Source organism: Colossoma macropomum, unplaced genomic scaffold, assembly GCF_904425465.1.
Source record: "Colossoma macropomum unplaced genomic scaffold, Colossoma_macropomum, whole genome shotgun sequence".
Classification (NCBI taxonomy): domain Eukaryota; kingdom Metazoa; phylum Chordata; class Actinopteri; order Characiformes; family Serrasalmidae; genus Colossoma; species Colossoma macropomum.
In genome coordinates this window covers 22,951,507-22,971,472 of record NW_023494804.1, presented here as the reverse complement: position 1 = coordinate 22,971,472, position 19,966 = coordinate 22,951,507, and the positions used below count along the sequence as shown (strand labels likewise).

At 38.3% G+C, this 19,966-nt stretch overlaps 2 protein-coding genes across 5 annotated transcripts in view; one reads left to right on the top strand and one right to left on the bottom strand.

Annotated features, from left to right (window-relative positions):
- Positions 1-14,940, bottom strand: part of galt (galactose-1-phosphate uridylyltransferase) — a 124,790-nt gene extending 109,850 nt beyond the window's left edge. For all 3 annotated transcript variants that reach the window (XM_036594433.1, XM_036594434.1, XM_036594435.1), the window contains exons 1-4: positions 14,688-14,940; positions 13,427-13,596; positions 11,089-11,213; positions 4,024-4,153 (exon numbers count right to left, since the gene is read on the bottom strand). In XM_036594433.1, coding sequence (XP_036450326.1) covers positions 4,024-4,153; positions 11,089-11,213; positions 13,427-13,596; positions 14,688-14,724 — 462 coding nt within the window. In that variant the 5' untranslated portion in view covers positions 14,725-14,940. The remainder of the gene's footprint in view (positions 1-4,023; positions 4,154-11,088; positions 11,214-13,426; positions 13,597-14,687) is intronic.
- Positions 14,941-15,291: 351 nt separating this feature from the next.
- Positions 15,292-18,399, top strand: sigmar1 (sigma non-opioid intracellular receptor 1). 2 transcript variants are annotated; one of them, XM_036595759.1, is made up of 4 exons: positions 15,292-15,603; positions 16,135-16,335; positions 16,598-16,690; positions 17,731-18,399. In XM_036595759.1, exons 1-4 carry the CDS (start codon positions 15,459-15,461, stop codon positions 17,958-17,960), a joined length of 669 nt encoding a protein of 222 aa, XP_036451652.1. In that variant the 5' UTR covers positions 15,292-15,458; the 3' UTR covers positions 17,961-18,399. The 2 variants fall into 2 exon arrangements, with proteins under 2 accessions (XP_036451652.1, XP_036451653.1); XM_036595760.1 differs by lacking the exon at positions 15,292-15,603 and having other exon boundaries at positions 16,136-16,288.
- The last annotated feature ends 1,567 nt before the right edge of the window (positions 18,400-19,966 follow it).

Here is a 19,966-nt window from a genome sequence, read left to right as displayed (position 1 = left end):
TTACTCAGTTACATTTTCTTAAGTACAATTTTGATACATTTGTATTTTTATACAAATTTGAAAGGTTTCTTACCAGAAACACATAGTCCACTTGCATTGCCACTATGCATTGTTAGAATAGGGCTTGACACATACAAGAAATATCAATGCTTTATTATGATTTATATCACCTTTATTAGAAAAATAAAAAAAGTATTTTCATTATACATCAGCTGTTATTCTTTTCACAACTCTTTGTTACAGTATTTTGGTACCATTGCAGTATTTACTTATTTGCATTTCAGTCCTTTACATTTTTGATATCATTGGGTGAATGTTCTGTTGGTTCAGCTCCTTGACTGTTTTATTGCTTTTCACACCTCTCAGTTTAGAGCTTTAGCACTTTATTTTAGTCCAAAAATGTCTCAAAGAGGGAAGAACAGCACCTTCACTTCCTATGCTGATAGATGCTGGATATACTAAGAACCTCCACTGCAGCTCTGCAGGGAGCTCAGTATATGAATTTGCTTTGACCTGGTACTTTTTTACTCCTACAATAGCTTCTTTTACTTCTAACTGAGTCGTAATTTCAATAAGGTAACAATACATTTACGCAAGTACGGTTGTAGGCTACTCCACCAACCTGTGATGTAATCCAACAATATAATGCAGGTCAATCTGTAACCACTGCAATGCTAGTATTTTGACAATGGCAACACACTAAAAGAGCTATACATATGCAAGCACAAACACACAATTATGCCAGGTCAAACCCCAGCAGCACTGCTCCAGAGGAAACCTCCTGTCGGGGAGAGTTTTAAGACTTCCCCAGGACTCCCCCGGGGGTGATATGAAGGGATTTGTGCAGGATCTGCCCTTGTCTACTCCGCTTGATAAATATTGACTTGTCTAAAGTCCCTGCTCATCAGGGTCTGTAAATCTGGGGAGCAAAAGGGAACACATGCTCTGATGCCTTTAACAGAGAGCAGATAACCACAGGCCTTATCTGAATGGACCCAAGAGTGATGCTTTGCAGCAGACAAACAACAAGAGAGGTCTGGAGAGGTGCTCTCGAGTGGCAGGGAGCACAGACACTTTGCTGTGTTCTGCTCTGAAACATCACACGTACATAAAGGGTTCCAAGGACGAGCACACAGTAATAACCGCTGTAGAGACAAGCTGACCTTTAACAAGTTGGCTAACTGCTCTTGAGCCTCAAAAAGTCCTTGAGAGAAAAATTGAACCATTTCTTAATGTGTGCCTTTGGCCTTTGCTATGAATTGAGAACAGTCCTCAAGTGCCCTTAGCAGGGACATAAAGCACAGAAATATGCAGCCAGGTCAGAATGATGGTTTTGTAAGCTTGCACAAGGCTACCTTTCACTAGTTGATGAACTATCAGTCTGTCTACCATCTTGAAAACAGCCAAGCAGCCAAAGAAACCTACATTTGTTCTATATCAAACACAGAGGTATAAATCAATATCTGACTCAATATAATTTAGCTTATAATTTTTTAGTACAGTTTAATGCAATTGGATTTCAGGTTACACCACGATTCAATCTGAGTATTTTGGTATGGTTCTAAATTATTTTTAACAATAAGATGAATCTGCAAATCTATGTATACAGTATACTGTATATGCTATGTATATGTATACAGTGGAGTGCTGGAATACAGTGATGTAACCTCGTCTCAAGCAGGGAGTATACACTGAGTAGCTGTTAGCAAGATTAGCCTAGCTAGTGCACAGTACCTCAACTAAAACTAGATACTCTACATAAATATCCATCACCCTTTAACATTACAAGTGGTGTAATTTTACTAAAAAGATCATTCTGAATACTGTTCATTCAATACGGTTCAAAAGTCAGAGACTTCTCTTCATTTATTTAGTTTCTAGTCAAACGGTCTTACAAGTTATTCATTTTTCAGCGTCGGGGGGGAAAAAAGCAGGAAACATATAGCAGAAAATTACACAGAAGCCTCAATAACTACATACAATTTTACATTTTTCAACATTTAGTGTGCCCACACGTTGCCTTTATTAATAGCTTTCATTCTTTCTTCTCAGTTTTTCAAAGAAATCTACAGGGAGTTTTTTTCCAACACCTTCAAAGTCTTAGAAGCTGGTTGCACGTTCTGCTTCTCACAAATCACATTCAATGATGTTGAGGTCCAGACTGTTGAGCTCGATAGTCCACTGTTCTGAGAACACCAGCAGCTTCTTTGTTTGATTCGCAAATATTCTTCTTTTTTTGTTTGTTTCCTTTTTCTCAGTAAGAGCTGCTTTACAGCAACACATTCTTTCAGACTCATAGCGAGGAGTTGTCTTCTCACAGTGGAAGGATGGAAACACCTGTGAATTTTTTCAGACCTGAAGAAACAATGAGCTTGATTTTCCCCTCTCTCTCAAAGATGAAAGCTTTAAGTGCTGTTTATCTGATGGAGACAGTTTTGGTGGTCTTCCGGGTCTTACACAGCTTTTTTCTTTGTGTCTTTTAATCATTTTTTGTACTCCAGTTTTGAAAACTACTATTTTTCCATTTATTTACTTATTTTCTCATTTCTTATGCATGTAGATTATTTCAGAGCTAATTTCCTCAGGAATATCTCTTGGAACTTAACTTGCAATAACTTGTAATTAATAGATGGGAATTAAATAAGGAAGGGTAGTCACTGACTTTTGTAAAGTACTGTGTTTCATACTTTCTGTGAATCTGTGAGAGCCCATGTATGCATTTGCATATGAATGTCTCACTCAGAGATTTTGGTGGCATGTGTCAACATTTTACATACAATGACAGCAACAGCCAGAGATATGTAACGTTAAGCATATAAGCTGGCATACACAAATTTTAGTGAATTCATAGCATTCCTATTGATGTAAACTACACCTCTCATGAAATGTAGACAATAAAAAAAGTACACTTTTTTCATTTTTATATTTAAAAAATTACCAAACATGTTTGGTAAAAAAAGTGAGCGCATACTTTTGGTGTTTCGTGATAATCGACAATTAATCAATTCTAACCTCACCACCGTCAGATTGAAGCAGTCGTAATCTAGTGCAATTCATAAAAAAAGATGTAGACCCTATCAACTCTCATGCGTCTATATGATTATACTACAGCTCCTAGTTGATTCAGGCACACTAAATCAGCTTAATCCGGATGCTTACGAGAGTTGGCAGCGCTCTGAAGTGCACGGTCGTTCTGCTTTAGAGGCTCTAATATGCTGAGGGAGGCCATAGGAACACATAGCGCTGCTGCGCATTGATCAGGCCTGAAAAGCCCTGAGTGAGGAGCCAGCTCCCAATTGATCCAATTAGCAAAGATGGTGAAGGCTGGGACTAAAGCCGAGGCTAATGGTGTCCCCTACTCGCACTGGCTGTTTTGAACTCTGAACGTTACATAAGAGGAAGATATGGAGAAACCCGTGTCTGTGTGACAAAGACGGGCCCTGGAGGGGAGAGTGTCTTTTGGTACAAATGTTAATAGCGTTTCAGGACAACGTTACAAGTCCCAGTATGTTCGATAATGAGCAAAGTGAACGCTGCCCCCTCGGCAGGCTAACACTAGGCTGATGTAATATTTATGACATTCTGTTTGTTTGTCAAGGTTAAGTAACTAGTGCCTGAGAAAAAGAGCTGTGAACATTAAAGTTAGCCTGTGGTGCCAGAGAATCTGAAAATGCAGTCCTTGTGGTGCATTTGGAACCCCGTAAATGCATGAACTGTTGGCTTTACCACAAGGATGTACTCAAATGGCTGACAAAGCCATAAGTACAAGTGCTAAACATGTTCCATGTTTATGAGTTGTGATGAATCACCAGTCATCACATTTTCTATAACTGAGCCAAGCTGGCTTTGGTCAATTCATGCTCTATTTACTATTTGCTGATGGCCACCTGAATGCAAACTACTGGAAGTTACGATTACGGACAAGCTGACGAGGTCCAAACATAACATTAGACCAACATATTTGTCTAAGATTGCCGGAAAACATGCAGGAATCTAATTCTAAGACTGTCCCATATTTCTTACCTGAACCCATGGATAGGTGGGACCTAACTCCTCTATAAGCTCCGCCCACTTGTCAATCACCTTACAAATCTCTTCAGGTTGCATCAGTGGTAGGGTGACATCAGACCAAGGGTGAAAGCACATGACCTTACTGAGAAACAACAAGAAAACAGGCTTTTATCAGACAAAGAATATCTTTCACATCTAATCCTACCATAATTTTTATTCACACAAAATTAGGAACATACTGACATCATTATATACACCGATCAGGCACAACATTATGATCACCTCCTTGTTTCTACGCTTATTGTCCTGTCCAGCACTGCAGTAACACTGACGTGGTGGTGGTGTGTTAGTGTGTGTTGAGCTGGTACGAGTGGATCAGACACAGCAGTGCTGCTGGAGTTTTTAAACACCGTGTCCACTCACTGTCCACTCTATTAGACACTCCTACCTTGTCAGTCCACCTTGTAGATGTAAAGTCAGAGACGACAGCTCTGCTGCTGCACAGTTTGTGTTGGTCATCCTCTAGTCCTTCATCAGTGGTCACAGGACGCTGCCCACAGGACATTGTTGGCTGGATATTTTTGGTTGGTGGACTATTCCCAGTCCAGCAGTGACACTGAGGTGTTTAAAAACTCCAGCAGCACTACTGTGTCTGATCCACTCAGACCAGTGCAACACACACTAACACACCACCACCACCACATCACTGCAGTGCTGAGAATGATCCACCACCCAAATAGTATCTGCTATTTATAGTAAGTGGAGCAGATAAAATGTGTATATATATATCATTTATTCATTCCTTTTTTTTTTAAATCTGAGAATAATTGGCTCAGACACAAAAAAAATGCATGGTATGTCATTTAACCTATATTTCAGTTTTATGGGGTTCGGTCTTTCTACTAAACTATTAATATATCATTTTGAGTTCACTCACTCAGCCAGTTTACAGATACCCAATCTCCTTCTATAATTGAGCAGTTGTACTGATCATTAATTCAAGTCTGGGAAGCAGTCGTAGAAGCAACGGTTTGAAAAAAAACTTTGTGGCATATGTGATCTGAAGGCCTCCTCAGGGTACATATTGTCGAGTGAGCACTATCAAATTAAACATGTGGCACACGGCATGTAAATTTCTACACTTGTTCACCTTTGATCCTCATAACTGCATAATAAAAAAGGCATGGTCTGCTCGTTTACGATTCCACACACAGTGGTGTAGCTTATCAACCAGTGTGCACTACGTTCTGCAATGTGCATGCATGTCAAACTTCTCAACACTGCTTCCTATTTCCCCTGCTTCCTTTATATATATATATATATATATATATATATATATATATATATATATATATATATATATATATATATATATATATATATATATAGGCCCACTGCACAGGCTCACTTTCCAAAGTCTTGGCCTTGCTATTTCCTCCACAACTCCTTCCACATTTGGGGTCAGTGGTCTTAGCAATGAATTGTGCATGACAGCTCCCCCAAGCACTGTCTTCACCAACAAAACTTGGCAAAAACAACACAAGCTGCCAGTGTATGAGGTCACGGGAGGCTCTCTTGCACTCACAATCACATGCAGCTGGATTGCTAACTGGCTTCCTGCACACATTTCTGAATCAGTGATGTCACAGTTTTCAATGCAGTTTTCACCTTCAAAACAACATACCAAAAGAGATGGACTAATTTTAGATGCAGCTAATATGACTTTGAAATCACTACTAGTTGACAATCTTACTCAAATACTGACACATTAAGGTTTTACTTTGGTTATTTTATGTTGGAAGGTGAGAGAAGTGGAACAGCTGAGCTGTTCACTCAGAGGAGGCCTTGCTCAATACCAGCCACAATAGTGAAGTTGCAGCAGAGATTAACACTGTCTTGATGACAGCACCATCTAGTGCTCCTTCAAAATAACTGACAGGAGCTCAGTTTTCACAAAAGCAGCTTGTTCTTGGTAAGTGGGACAGATTAGAAACTGCTGACAATGAAAATATCAAAAGGGTCTGATTAGACAAAAAGATCAAGAGACTGATAGAGCAATAGCTGTAATTTATTCATGCCTAACGGGAATTCTGAGACAACTGTGCTGTAGATTGGGTGTTAATCGTTTTAACATCGCAGTACATTGTGCACACATTTTGTGCCAGAAAGCCAAAGGCTAAGGCTTTACTTATGCTTAGCATTTTTACTAAAGCTTCATTCTGTAAAACGCAAACACATTCCTTTATGTTGGCAATAAAATGCTTTCACACATCGGTGAGATTTATATACATCCACTACAGTGCAACAGTCACAGAGCACCTTCATTCATTTAACTTCCAATCAAAACAGCCACTGACGACAAATTATCCAGTTTTTAGTAGAAATTTCAGATATTAGATATAAAATTTGATTGCAACATTATCTGGAGTTTTTACAAGACACAGAGAAAATGGGACTGGGTCCCATTCCCAACAGCGCAAGAACTGCTAGACAACCAAAACAGTCCCCATCAGATAAACAGCACTTAAAGCTTTCATCTTTGAGAGAGAGGAGAAAAATCAAGCTCCACTCTTACTCCAGATCTGAAAAATCCACAGGTGTTTCTGTCTGTCCTTCCACTGTGAGAAGAACTCAACACTATGAGTCTGAAAGGATGTGTAGCTGTTAAGAAGCCCTTACCAAGAAAAGCAGATAAAAAAGAAGAAAATTTGCACAAAAATATCAAAACTGGGGATCTGAGATGTGGAGTAAGGCTTCAGATTTCATGAACTAATGAGTCTAGGTCTGTAATTGGGATTACTTGTATTGTTAGAAGCAGAAAAAAACTAAGACTGAACTTTGGGAGCAAGGAAAAACATATCGTTGAAAAACTGAAAGCAAGTTAAATTTCATGCAACACAACCTGGGAGGCTTGGCTAATTTAAACCAAATCTTGTCTTTTCAAACCAGCCATGTCAAACTCGGGACCATCCAGGCCAAAGTTCTGCGGAGATTAGCGTTTACCCTCATCTAACACTCATGAAGGCCTTGCTAATTAGCTGTTAAGCTAAAATCAGGTGTGTTTAATAAGGCAGTGTGCTGAAGTCTGCAGTGGTTTGGCTCATGAGGACTGGCGCGTTACAGGTGTTCTTAACCATGCATAATTTCCCTAAATTCAGTGTTTCTAGTAGTGAAAGGTAAGATTCCTAACAAAACAGAAGTCTACACCATACCTCTTTAGCAGCAACACAATAATATGCACGCTATGAACTAGGGCTGTCATTATCTATTATGTATCTATTTTTATTATTACTGCAGAGTAATCTACTTAGTCTTGCTTAGTAATCTAGTAATCTACTATCTTGCTTAGTTACACAATAAAAATGGACTTAATTAATAACAAACTATACATAGCATTTCAAAGTCTTTTAAAACAATGTATTCAAGAAAACATAACTAGAGGTCTTAATCAGGCTGTTTCTTACTATACTCTATTTAAAACATGCATTATTATCAAGTAAACTTCCAAACAAGCAGTGTCAATTCATTGAGAAGGCACATTTTCATAGATGATTTCTTCTAAATAAAGTAAATAAGTTTAATCGAGTAACTTTGGCAGCCCTATACTGACCCAACCTACAGAACCTAAGGTCAACTGATTCACATAACAAATAAACTACACACGACGTGTTCCACCTCATTAAGAAACTACACCAGTGCTGCTATAAGCCGTGACCCTGCAGCTCCCCCATATTGATTTATCATCCATTGCCTCAAGTTCGAACACAAAATCATTTAGCCTCACTCCTTCTCCTCCGCTAGCACCCTCTCTGGAGAGCCTGTTCCGACGCCATAAGCAGTTCCAGCACTGGTCACTAACAAGCAGAGTGGACGAGTTTACTCACACAGGGCCTGGGTGTGCAGCCGGCTGTAAGGGAGCTCATTCTCCTCACAGCAAGAAAGCCTGTGTTTACAAAGTATCTGCCAGGAAGGAAGCTGATCCGGAGTCTTATTTCTCCCATCAACAGCAGACTTTCACCATATGCCTTAGAAACTATACATGATGGAGCAGGACTACAACTTCTAACACAATGTGGAATGCACGCTTCAAGCATAAGAAGCCCTAACAGTCAGTGATGTCATTACTGTTGTTGCTATATGACAGACCTAACGAGGCATGTACAACTTCCCAAACGGCTCTGGAATACCACCTACAGATTATCAAACATGACCTGTCATTGCTCAGAAACAAAACATAAGCAGACAAATCCCAATATTAAAGTCTGATGGAAAATTAGCTCAGAGCGCAGCAGGCACTGCTGTTATACACTGATTTATGAGTCTACTACTGTGTACCTTCTTTCAGCGGCCATTTTATCAAATATGTACATGCAGGTGCACCTTATAGGTTTACAATTAGTGATTAAAAACTCCAGGAGCACTGTTATGCCTGATACAACTGTACCAGTGCCACATATGCTACCATGCCACAACAAGCAACAATGTGCTTTTCAGATATGGATTTCTGTAAAGAACACTGAGGAACTGTGCATCTCTTTAAAAAGAGAACATATTAGTCTTGTTTAATAGGATTAAGTTCAGCACACTGCATGAAATGTTTTTTATATTATTGTGTTCACAGTTTTTGATTGTATTTTTTTATGTGGCAATACAGGTGCATCCTCTCTGTTCCAACTTAGCAAACTTCAGAAAAATCAACCATTGCGATGCATATCAAGTTACGTGAAATTGTCTTTAAGTATTGTGATACTAATTTTTTGCCATATCGGCCATGTCAGTGTCACTGCTGTGGGTCTGAGAATGACTCACTGCCTACATGATATCTGGTTAGCAGTGGTCCTATGGTGGTCCCTTTCCACTGATGAATAGGATGTGGCAGGTGGGAGGGGGGGTTGTGCGGCAACAGATGGGCTGCAGTCAGTGACTGCTTTCCTACAAAGTACTCTTATATTGTAGGTGTACCTGTACAAGTACAAGGCACAATGGTATAAGTGCAAGGTAGTACCTAATAAACTGGTACCTCCCTGTATCTGATAAATGAAAGCTGTTCACTTTGTCTGGGTATACAGAATAGGGAGGAAATGGAAAGGATTTCTGAAGCATGTCAACCCTGACCTGCTGATTCTGTATTAATCTGACTATCATCTGTGTGGATGATACAGCTGCACAGTGTGCATTTTAAGCACACTAAAATAAGTAAAATCAGCCCCATTTAGGTATGATATGCTAGGCTGTCAAGTTCTTTAAAATTCTGTAAAATTACTTGACTTTTATTATGCTGTCGCTGCCTTATCTTCTAATGCAAACCTTATAAGAGAAGCTAAAAAAAAAGTCATGAGAATTTATTCCAAGTATTTTTTGACCATTTGTTCACCTTTCATCATGAAATGATCACACAATGTGAAGGGCAGCTGGTGTTTTCAAATGCTGTAAAAATAAAGAGTGAAGTTTTGATATGACAGCAATGATGTGCAATGAGCAATCTGAGCTCAAATGTTTTGAAATTGTTTTGTTTTTTTGGGATTACATTTTGAAACATTACTTTATGCCGGTCACTGTGTCCAGGAATGAATCAGTTTGCAAGATTACAGGAATATATTGGTGTTATTACATGACGTAATCCAAATGTTACCTATTGCATACTCTCTGATAGCGAAAGCAATGTAGATATATGGTTAACATTTTAACATCGCTAGTACTTAAACAACACTTACCAAATACTTTTACTTCATTAAAAAGAGAACATAATTAGTCCTGTTGAAATGGATTTAGTGTAGTGGAATATGTAAAATGTTCAGTAAAAATGATTGCATTGATCGTTTTTAATAGCATTTTTCAAACGTAGCACTACTGGTGCTTTGTGCCTATGTGTCAAAATACGTGATACATATCGCATGTCATGAAAACGTCTTTAAGTGTAGTAATATTATATGTTTGAGACGTATCTAGCTGTTACTGACTCAAAGTCAAATATATATAAAGTTTCAAGGCAGGGTGAGATTGCATATTCCTGTATTTATTAAAGAAAGCGTGCCTTTGTGATAGAAGGATTCATGACAACGTGGTGTTAGCAGCAAATGCCGAGGAGATTAAAACCCAGCACAGAGTAGGCTGGCTAAAATTAAACTTCCATGGCAATCCCTACTTACTTTTTTTGCATATTACTTTCTTCAAATTTAATGTGGACTTTAGGATGAGAATTTTTACTGGATTCCTTATGCATATATACATAGTCACTTATGGTCAAATCTGTACATAAAAGGAGCACATGAAAATTTCATCTATAGTTTTGCTATTCACCAATTTTATCTTTGGTGTATCTGTATGATCAAACTCATGTCTGGCAGGAGCGTGTGTAAACGTAAGCATAGTCATACAACCTGACAAAATGCTTGATTTGCTGTTAATTAATCAAAACTATCATCAATATCACCTAAAATACCAATGATAAGAAAAAAATACTTATAAACTGAGCAGTACAAAATTGGTTGTACTTATTTTACATGAACATTGTTATAAACAAATGCTGCAACTACTTCATGTTTCATTTACAAAACATATCACACTGTGCTTTTTATATCACTGACACCACTCAAAAAATAAAATATACAAAACACATCTAGTACAGAAGCATCTTATTCACTGCAATAATAAACTGTTTAAAAGTGCTATTTTAGAAAAATAATCACACTAGACAATCACATCGTTCTACACCTCTTAAAAAACGGAGACGCTTTGTTTATTTCACATTTTATTCTTTCCAGCCGTTGTAATAAGTTGTTGAAACATCTGTATGAATTAGGATGTGCTTTGTGTAAATAATATGTGAGTGAGGTACTGGTAGGCTGGTGCTTTTGAAGCCGATTCATTATTCATTTTCAAATCTCTGCTTATTTCCCTCTTCGTTTAAAAATTTCACGAGTCAGATAGAGAGCAGTTTGTACATCATTAAAGGGAGTCTGCGCTCTTTTTTCAGCAATTTTTGTTGAATGAGGTATACTGTGTGTAGTAGGATTTTAATGTGTTCAATTAGATTGGACTGGGACGTAATAATGAACCTACGGTTCTTCTGCTTACCAAACTCCTCTTGCAGCTTTTGTCTGGAACAGTGGGTGATGATCTGAACCTGGGTCTGGAGCATCTGGCTGTAGTGCAGGGAAGTCGTTCTCAAAGAGGAAAGTGCTGTCATACTCAGGATTCACCTGAAAAAGCATCAAGAAAAACTATTAGACTGTGCTTAACTTTTTATCTAATTTCTCCTGCATTTACAGTCACATTTGACTGCATCTCTCTCAAAAGTGAATCTGCATATTTCAGGCATCCATAAATAAAATGCACTTAAAAATTTAGTTTTTACTGAAAATTTTCTTAATGCTATTCACCAACTTCCTTGATCAACTATTAAATGGTGTGCAGGGGCAAAGAGTCAGCCAAGGACATTTATCACATTTAGGAGCATATTAAAAAAAAACAGCAGTAAGGCCAGGAATTATTCATAGCTGTGCAAATCACAAAGACAGATGGAGAGTGTGAGGAAAGGAAAAGAGAAATCATCATTTCTTTTGCTTAGTCAGAAAAGACTGTATAATGAATGCAGACACATCAGTTCCCTCAGTGAGCCGTTTTTTTTACCTGAGCACTAAAAAAGCACCCACAATGCCCACGGCTTGGCTTTCTGTCTCAGAAGGAGATACAGAAAGTTGCTCAAGTAGCAAATAGTTTTAAAGCTGCTCAGCATCAAGACCTACAGATACAGAGTACAATGAGGGAAAAACAGCTGAATCTGTATATAATAATGATAATATGGACCCCAAGCAATTTACCAAAAAACTACATTGAAAGCTGAGTTTCACACAGAAACAACCTCCTGGAGAAAAAGATAAAGGTAATGCATCAGTAAATGCACTACAGCCCTGAGTTGTTTAGCACAGACAGGGAGTAGGCCTCCATAACTCTGCAACAACAGGTTTGTCTTAGAAAATATATAAAATAAAGGAAAAGATGAAGCCACAAAAGTTTACCAACAGATGATTTAACATTGATCATATAATATTGCTGAAAAAGGTAAATATTTGTAGCTCAGACTATTTTTCCTTTTGGTGTTGTTGGAGTACTGTCCTTGATTCAAAGATTCATTACATGTAGACAAACGATACTGTGAAAAAAAGTCAGAGACCACCCTGTCATTTATGGATTTTACAGTTATTCATTTTACAGTATCAGAAAAAAAGAAAACATGTTTAACATAAAATTACACAGAAGCCTCAACAACAAAGTGTATAATTTTTTTCAATATCTGTTGTGTCCACCTTTATTATAGCTTCCACTCTTTTCAGGAAATGTCCTTTCAGTTTTTCAAAGAAATCTGCAGGAATATCTTTTCACACCTCCAAAGTTCAGTCTTAGAAGTTGGTTGTATTTTCTGCTTCTCATTCTCAGAATAATCCCAATTACGAACGTAGACTCATCACTCCACATTTTAGATATTTAGTTCTGATGTTCTCATGCAAAATCTATTTTCTTTTCTCAGTAAGAGCTTCTTAACAGCTACACATCCTTTCAGACTCATAGCACTGTGTTGCCCTCTCACAGTGGAAGGATAGACAGAAACACCTGAAAACATGCAGAAGATAAAGAAATTTGAAGGCAGCTAAGGTGAGTTTAGGTAGTTGTTTGTGTGAATGTTAGTGTTTGAAGGGGAACATAATGTCAGTAAGATCTTTGGGAACTTGTTGGGAGGACACAGCTGTAACTGTTTGGGTTTAATATTGGAAGGATGGAAAAGTCAAAGTGGCAGTGAGAGTGGACAAAAGTAAAGAGTGGACAAATTAAACACTGATAGATTTGATATTATACTTAGTGTTGGAGGCTTTTTTGTAATTTGCTGAATACATGTCCAGGCTTTTGCTTGATGCTTGAAAACAAATAATGTGTATCTAACGGTCATTTTGACTACAAATTCAATAAAAAAAGGTTACTGTTCAACTTTTATGCAAAGAGGCCTGAATTAACTGTGACTAAAAATGCAATAGGTAATGGCAAAAAATAGAAGGGTTGTAATAAATCTACTAAAATTTTTCAGCATATTACAAACTGAAAGATGTAATATAACTGAAATAATATAATAATATGTAAATATGTTTAAAGTGTAACAGAGCAGGTAAGAATGGCTACTAACCAATATAATAAACAGAACAATAAACGCAATAAGCTATGCACATGAAGCTTTTCTGTAAACAAAGCACAAAAGCCAAATAACTGTAAAAGCAACTGAGGCAGTAGTGAGAAATAAACACGGTTAAAAGCATAAAAAAGAAAAAAGTAACACACATGTATTTACAAAAAAGCTAAACAATATGAACACTATAACATCAGAGCACTGCAGTGGTGTTGATCAGAGATGTAAGCGTCTGACCTCGCCGTTAGCCCTGGTGCTCCCAGGACAGAGGGGGTTATTTGGGTCGTGTCGGGGGACGCTGTCTTCGGGAGGCTTCTCCACCTGTCCTTTCCAAGGACGCTTCATTCGATGAGCTGAGACCAGCACCCAGGAGTCTCGCAGAGGGTTGTAGCGCAGATGTTGGTGATCTGACACAACAAGGCAATGAAGAGTTGAGGCGTTAAGGATGAACGGTTGGTAAGTAGCTTCATTTACTTCCAAACAGGTTTAACAGATTTGTACTTCATTGGGTGTTTTCATGTCACAGGGCTGCTGCAAAATACTGTCAATAAACTGCATGCTTTTTTACCTCATAAAACAGGAAAAATAATGCCATTTCCAGCACAAAATGGCTGGTTGTTTTTGACTGATGGACTATTTTGGGCTGGCTTTCCCAAAAGCGTCTTAGCACAAAGATGATCTTAACACTAAAGTGGTTTTAGAAAATTGGGCCCTGATTTAGTTTAATATGTGCAATGACTCATTTTTTCAACTTGATCTTTAGGCATTAACATTTATACATCAAATGGTTAAAATATACATTTTATGACCTTTTATTAAAAAAAAGGTCTTTTAAGACTTAATAAGACAGGAGGGATCTGTGAATTTACTATTTCTTCAGCTCCAGTTCAGCCTTTGATTTCCTTATGTTTTGGTTTAATTTTGTTCTGTTGTGCTGGTTAAGCTCTGGAACTGATTTCATTTTTGGAGCTATAACTTTAACTATATTACTGCTGATGGATGCTGGTTGTACTAAGCAGTGCCACTGCAGTTCTTCAGGGAACTCGAACAATTTCTGGTCCTGAATTTTTTCACTCAAGTTGGTTTGGTAGCTACATCTACTATCATTATTTCATTGAAGGAACAGCAGCTTTACTTGAGTGTAGCTTTAGGCATTCTAACGCTACCTAATCCGGTGATAACAGCATCAGAGCTCCAGTAGAGTCTGGCTGCATGAAAACTTTCAACAAGTTAAACGCTGCTGCTGCTGCTGCTGCCGTTGTTGTTGTTTGGTGCCAAAAAGCTACATTTAGGCACTTTTGTAGCTCTATATTTGGGTTACTATGGCTTAGCTGAAATGCAGAACTGTGCTCAGGAGACTTGTCACGGGTTGGCAGCGTGAGACACACTGCAGCATCAGCTGGCGTTTGTTAAGAGGCTGTTCAATTAAATAATACGATATATTCTTACAGCTGTCTACTAAAACGACCAAATGCAGAGAGGACAGCGCTTTATTTACCTCTGGGGTCGAACTTCAGTTTGTTTTCACTCTCCATGCTTCACTAACGCGTTAAGCTGCGTCCTCTAAAACTACTTGTGAGTGAAGTGAGCCTACACTGCCACACAGCCTCCTGTCCTGAATGAATAATGGCACCGTCAGCTCAGGTAATTCTTCCTAAGTGTGCTTAGAGAGTGTAATAAATAAAAGAGCTGCCGTCCCTTCTTCAGCTGCCGCTGCTGGGGCTGCCCGTCAGCCTGTGGTCAGTCTGTTGCTTTCCCTTTAAGCCTTGGGTGAACGCTTTTGCGTTGAAAAGCGCAGCACAAAAATATCTCTTTCATCCCAAACTAGTAATAATAAAATTGCAATTTACAAATAAAACGGAATAGTATCTATGCTCTTGATTAGTTTTTACCTCCTACAAGAAAGTCGTATGGATTAAATATAGAGATTTTGCACATATGCGTCTTTAAGCACCGTGCTGACGTTCACAACTGCTCAGTCGCATCGCGCGCTTCCTAGTCGATATTCCTCAACACTTCATTGGCTGAGAGCGATAAGACTTGAGCGGTGATTGGTCATAATATATGCCAGAGTTCACGTCACTACACGTCAACAGAGATCAACCACTAATGTGGCATGCTAGCTTAGCTAGCCGTGTATATGAAGTGTTTTCGTCCCGATGAATGAAAGTGTGTCAGGCGTCTTTTAGTGTATAAATTGTGGTGGTCATATGTCCTGTTTGTGCTGGCTTGTTTAATGTTGCGTTGTACGTAAAGAGTCGTAGTCACAATGTCTCTCACTACAAAATTTCTGAAACTCGTGGTGTTTGTTGGTGTGCTGGTCTTACTAATCCAGTACTTGCAATACTGGATGGCCAATAAAAGATACGTCTTTACAAAAGAGGATGTCGCCAGATTGGCTAAACAGTACGCAGGTAATATCAGACGTTCATTATTGTGCTTTGATCATAAGTCTTACTATGCAGTGCCTCTCATTTTAGCTAACAGTTAGCTAGCGTTAGTTGATTGGTTGGCTGTGGAGGCTGCATAGGTCTTTAGCTACTTTGCAAGTTGCTGCATGCATGTTTGTAACTCAATAGCGTCGAGTAAACTGGAAGCTTTACACTATAGTTAAGCCTACATTACATGACATATCATCTCTTAGCTGAATTAATTGCTAGTAAGCAAGCTGATCTGTATGATCTATAGCCTGACAACCTGGCATGTGTGAGAGAAGGAGTATTTATCTTTGAGGCTGAAGTTCATCTGGCAGACTGAGTGTTCTGATCACCAGATGCTTGACTGGGCATTTATATATGAGAATGAGTGAACTCATTTATACAGGCTTGTAAAAATTGGTAAATATGTGAAATCCCCAAATATTTGATCCCTGTTTTTTTATATGTGCTAAAACTTGCATATTTTCCATCATGTCTTTATCTCATGTCTCTCTCTCTCTCACATAGGTCAGGATCATGAGCAGGCCTTCTCTAAAGTGGTGGTGGAGTTGCGGAAGCGGTACCCAGGCCACATCCTGCCTGATGAGGACCTGCAGTGGGTGTTTGTGAATGCGGGGGGCTGGATGGGCTCCATGTGCCTGCTCCACGCCTCCCTCACAGAGTATGTACTGCTCTTTGGAACTGCCGTGGACACAAGCGGACACTCAGGTGACTCACCTAGTCGGTTAGATTTAGATCAGATAACTCATTTGTGCCTGAGGCAGGTAACTAAGCCTTGATCTCATGGCAAGTCTTTCTAGATCGTCTTGCAGTAGCACAATCTTCTGAGTTGCTTGCTTCCATCAGACAAGTGCTTTTTACAGCAAATTTTCATAAAGAACTAAATGGCTCTAAAATTACAGTGCAATCAGGATTGTCACAATCTCCATTTCAAAAAATACATACACTTCTTTATGCTTCTCTTCCTCAGGGCGTTATTGGGCAGAAATATCAGACACCATCATTTCTGGGACCTTCAGGCAATGGAAAGAGGGAACCACTAAAAGTGAGACATACTACCCAGGTAGAGCAATAATGTTGTACTTTTTTCTGTCAGCACCACAAACAGCTGCCATATTCTGTTATTATTAGGAGTTGGTTTAGAAATGAGTTGAGCATCCAAAACCACAGAGGGACTGGGGTTGCATATATATAATGCAGTCAGTATAAAGTGATGGATGCAAGAACAAAGTTTAGTTTTACTTTGATTGTTTTTGCCACCTGCTAATTTCGAAGTATGTTAAAAAGTTCTGGGTATATTGGGGCATGATGATTGGTTGGTGGGGCATTGCCCACTCTCGCTGGTATAACGGAAAGAGTTGACACTGTCAAAAGTTAACATATTAGGCTTAAACTTGCATGTGCAGAAGTTTACATATGATTAAGCTTGCACAAGTAGTTGATGCTCTCCTGTGTAACCGGTACAGCTAAACATGCTGTGTTTAGTTAGGCTGGAGAGGAAGACATTATGCTATAGAACAAATTTATGTAGTTGACATGGAACCAAAAAAAAACACATAACTAACTTCTTTATGTACTGTTGACTACTACAGAGAATCATTGAGAATTGCTGTAACATTACTTTTGTCAGTCATCTATTCAACAGGGCTGTACAACAAATTCAGTAGCACAAAAAAGCAGAGAGAGAAATACAGTAAAAAAAAACCATGATTTGCTTTTTTTATTAAGCATATTGCATTCCATTCAAAAGTGAATGGAAATCCTTTTGCCACTGTGGGTTTAATCAGTACATAAGCTAATGCTCGAGCTGACAGTTTAACATGAGATGAGAGACAGTTGTCTTCACCTCAGTAGATGATGCGGAAACATGTTGTCTCATCAAAGTAACATTGAGATCTTTTTGAGAACTCAGCTGTCATGGTTAGCCACACTAAGTTGCTTTCGGACTTCTCAGTCATGTCTGTGGCATGTTAAGTGGTTGTTTAGTAGTAATGGTAATGTACAAAACATACAGTAAACACTTCTATTTATTCTCAAGATGCACAGCTTTCTGGAGACATGAGCTTGAAGAGTTGTGTGGTGTTTTTTTTTCTGTTTTGGCAGGTGACACAATAGTGCACAAGGTGGGAGAAGCTACCTCAGTGCAGTGGACTGCAGGGACCTGGATGGTGGAGTATGGCAGAGGATTCATTCCATCCACGCTGGGCTTTGCTCTAGCAGACACAGTCTTCAGCACGCAGGACTTTTTAACGCTATACTACACAGTCCGTGTGTACGTCAAGGGTATGCTGCTGGAGGCCAACACCTTCCTGACTGAAGCTGGGTTCTTCTGAAGACCACTTGTTCCCCAGTGCCATACTGTATTTCCTAATGTTGTCATGTAACAGCCTTTTGTGATGGACAGCTACGAACTGACAACAGACTGGATTTTCTGCAAAGCACTTACTGTTAACCTTCTAAAAGTGGGACTCTTCTCCTGTTTATTAGAGGTTATGTGGAATAAATCACAAAGCACTTGATTGCCCTGAAGTAAAAAACAGTTAACTAGTCTTGCACATTTGAAAACATGTCAACATTGAATGAGGTATGAGGTAGTAGAATGGTTTCATGTCTTAAACCCTCACTGTCACCTTAGACTGTGAATATTAACAGCTTTTATGAATATCAACTGTTCCTTCATGTTGCCTGGGAAATCCTGTCAAAACAGTGTTGGTTGAATCATTTGTGTTCTTTTCTGTCCAGACTTTCTCCGGAATAAAACTTTAATTTGTACTCTTCTGCTCTGTGATTTGCTTATGTGTTGAAGTAGAAGTTGCAGTTTTTGTATGATAATGTATTTAGCTGTTGTTTGTGACATTTCTCTATACACTCTTCAATCTTAATTATTACACAAATAAGCAACAATGGGAATCCACTTCAAAATAAAAGTAATCAATAACATAAGACAAAATAATGAAAATAATGTGAGAACAGAACATGATTGTCGAAAAATAAATAAACAATTAGACAATCATTAAGGGGGAAAAAATATATATATTTCTCACTGCATTAGTAGATCTATAACAGGGCTCCATCTCTTCGTAAATGTATCTTTTTGAATTCTTACTAAGTATGTTATTTGTTCTATTTGGTAGACATCCAACACCTTTTAGATCCATAAATTATATGTGGGAGGGTCTGGATTCATCCATTTAATTGTAATACATTTCAGAGCTACCGTTAGTAATATTCCTAGAAGGTATTTCTCAGATCTCCCCTCTTATGTTAAGTTATCCGGTATTACTCTCAATATTGCTACTCTAGAATCTTGTGGAATATTCTGCTGAAGCACTTCCTTAAGAGCATCAAATACTTCGTTCCAGAATATCTGTAACTTAGGGCACAGCCAAAATATGTGAGTATGGTTTCCAATTTGTGCTCCACAATTTCTCCAACATGAACTGTTATGTGTTAGAACCATCTTCGACACTATTTCTGGCGTTCAGAAATATCTGGTGATGACTTTCCATTTGAATTGGTCACTAAACTTGCTTCGGCGCATTTTTCGTTCCAAGTACTCTGTGTTATATCCACATTTAGCTCTGATTCCCATCTCTGCTTTATATTTAAAGAATTATTTAGGTTCATAGACATGGATATTTGATACAGTTTACAAATTATTCTTTCCCCTCCATTCTTCTTTTGTAATTGAAGCAAATATTGCCATGATACACGATCAAAGGCCTTCTTGGCATCCAATGATATAATTATTTCTTCTTTTTCTTCATCTTTTTTGTAGGACACTATATTAAGTAATCTTCTGATGTTATCTCCATAGTATCTTCCGGTGATAAAACCAGCCTGATCAGGATGGATAATTTGGGTAATAATCTTACTGACACGTCTAGCCAAGATTGCTGTTAAAATACGCAAATCTGCATTCAATAGTGATATAGACCTATAGGATTGGCATTCAGTAGGATCTTTGCCCTCTTTATGTATTACTACTATGGTTGCTTCTTTCCAGGAGGGGCTAAAACTTTAAACTCAAACGCATGATGGTATGCTTTTAATAACAGAGGAGATAAAATATCTTTAAAGGTTTTGTAAAATTCATTAATAAATCCATCTGGTCCTGGGCTTTTATTATTTTTCAGATTCGAGATCACCTGCTTCATTTCCCATTCCTCTATTGGTTCATCTAATTCCTTGGCCATTGATTCTGTTAGTGTTGTCAAGTTTATGTCTTCCAAGAATGTTTCGAGTTGTATGTCCTCAGAACAAGTATCAGAGTTTTTGTATAAACATTTGTAGAATTCTACAAAGGATTCTGCTATCTCATCTGGTTTAGTACAAAATT

Excerpts from the sequence above, each read along its gene's own strand:
- sigmar1 (XM_036595759.1), top strand. The coding sequence starts at position 15,459 with ATGTCTCTCACTACAAAATTTCTGAAACTCGTGGTGTTTGTTGGTGTG. Across the intron at positions 15,604-16,134 it reads ATTGGCTAAACAGTACGCAG|GTCAGGATCATGAGCAGGCC; the intron begins GTAATATCAGAC and ends TCTCTCACATAG. Across the intron at positions 16,336-16,597 it reads GGACACAAGCGGACACTCAG|GGCGTTATTGGGCAGAAATA; the intron begins GTGACTCACCTA and ends TCTCTTCCTCAG.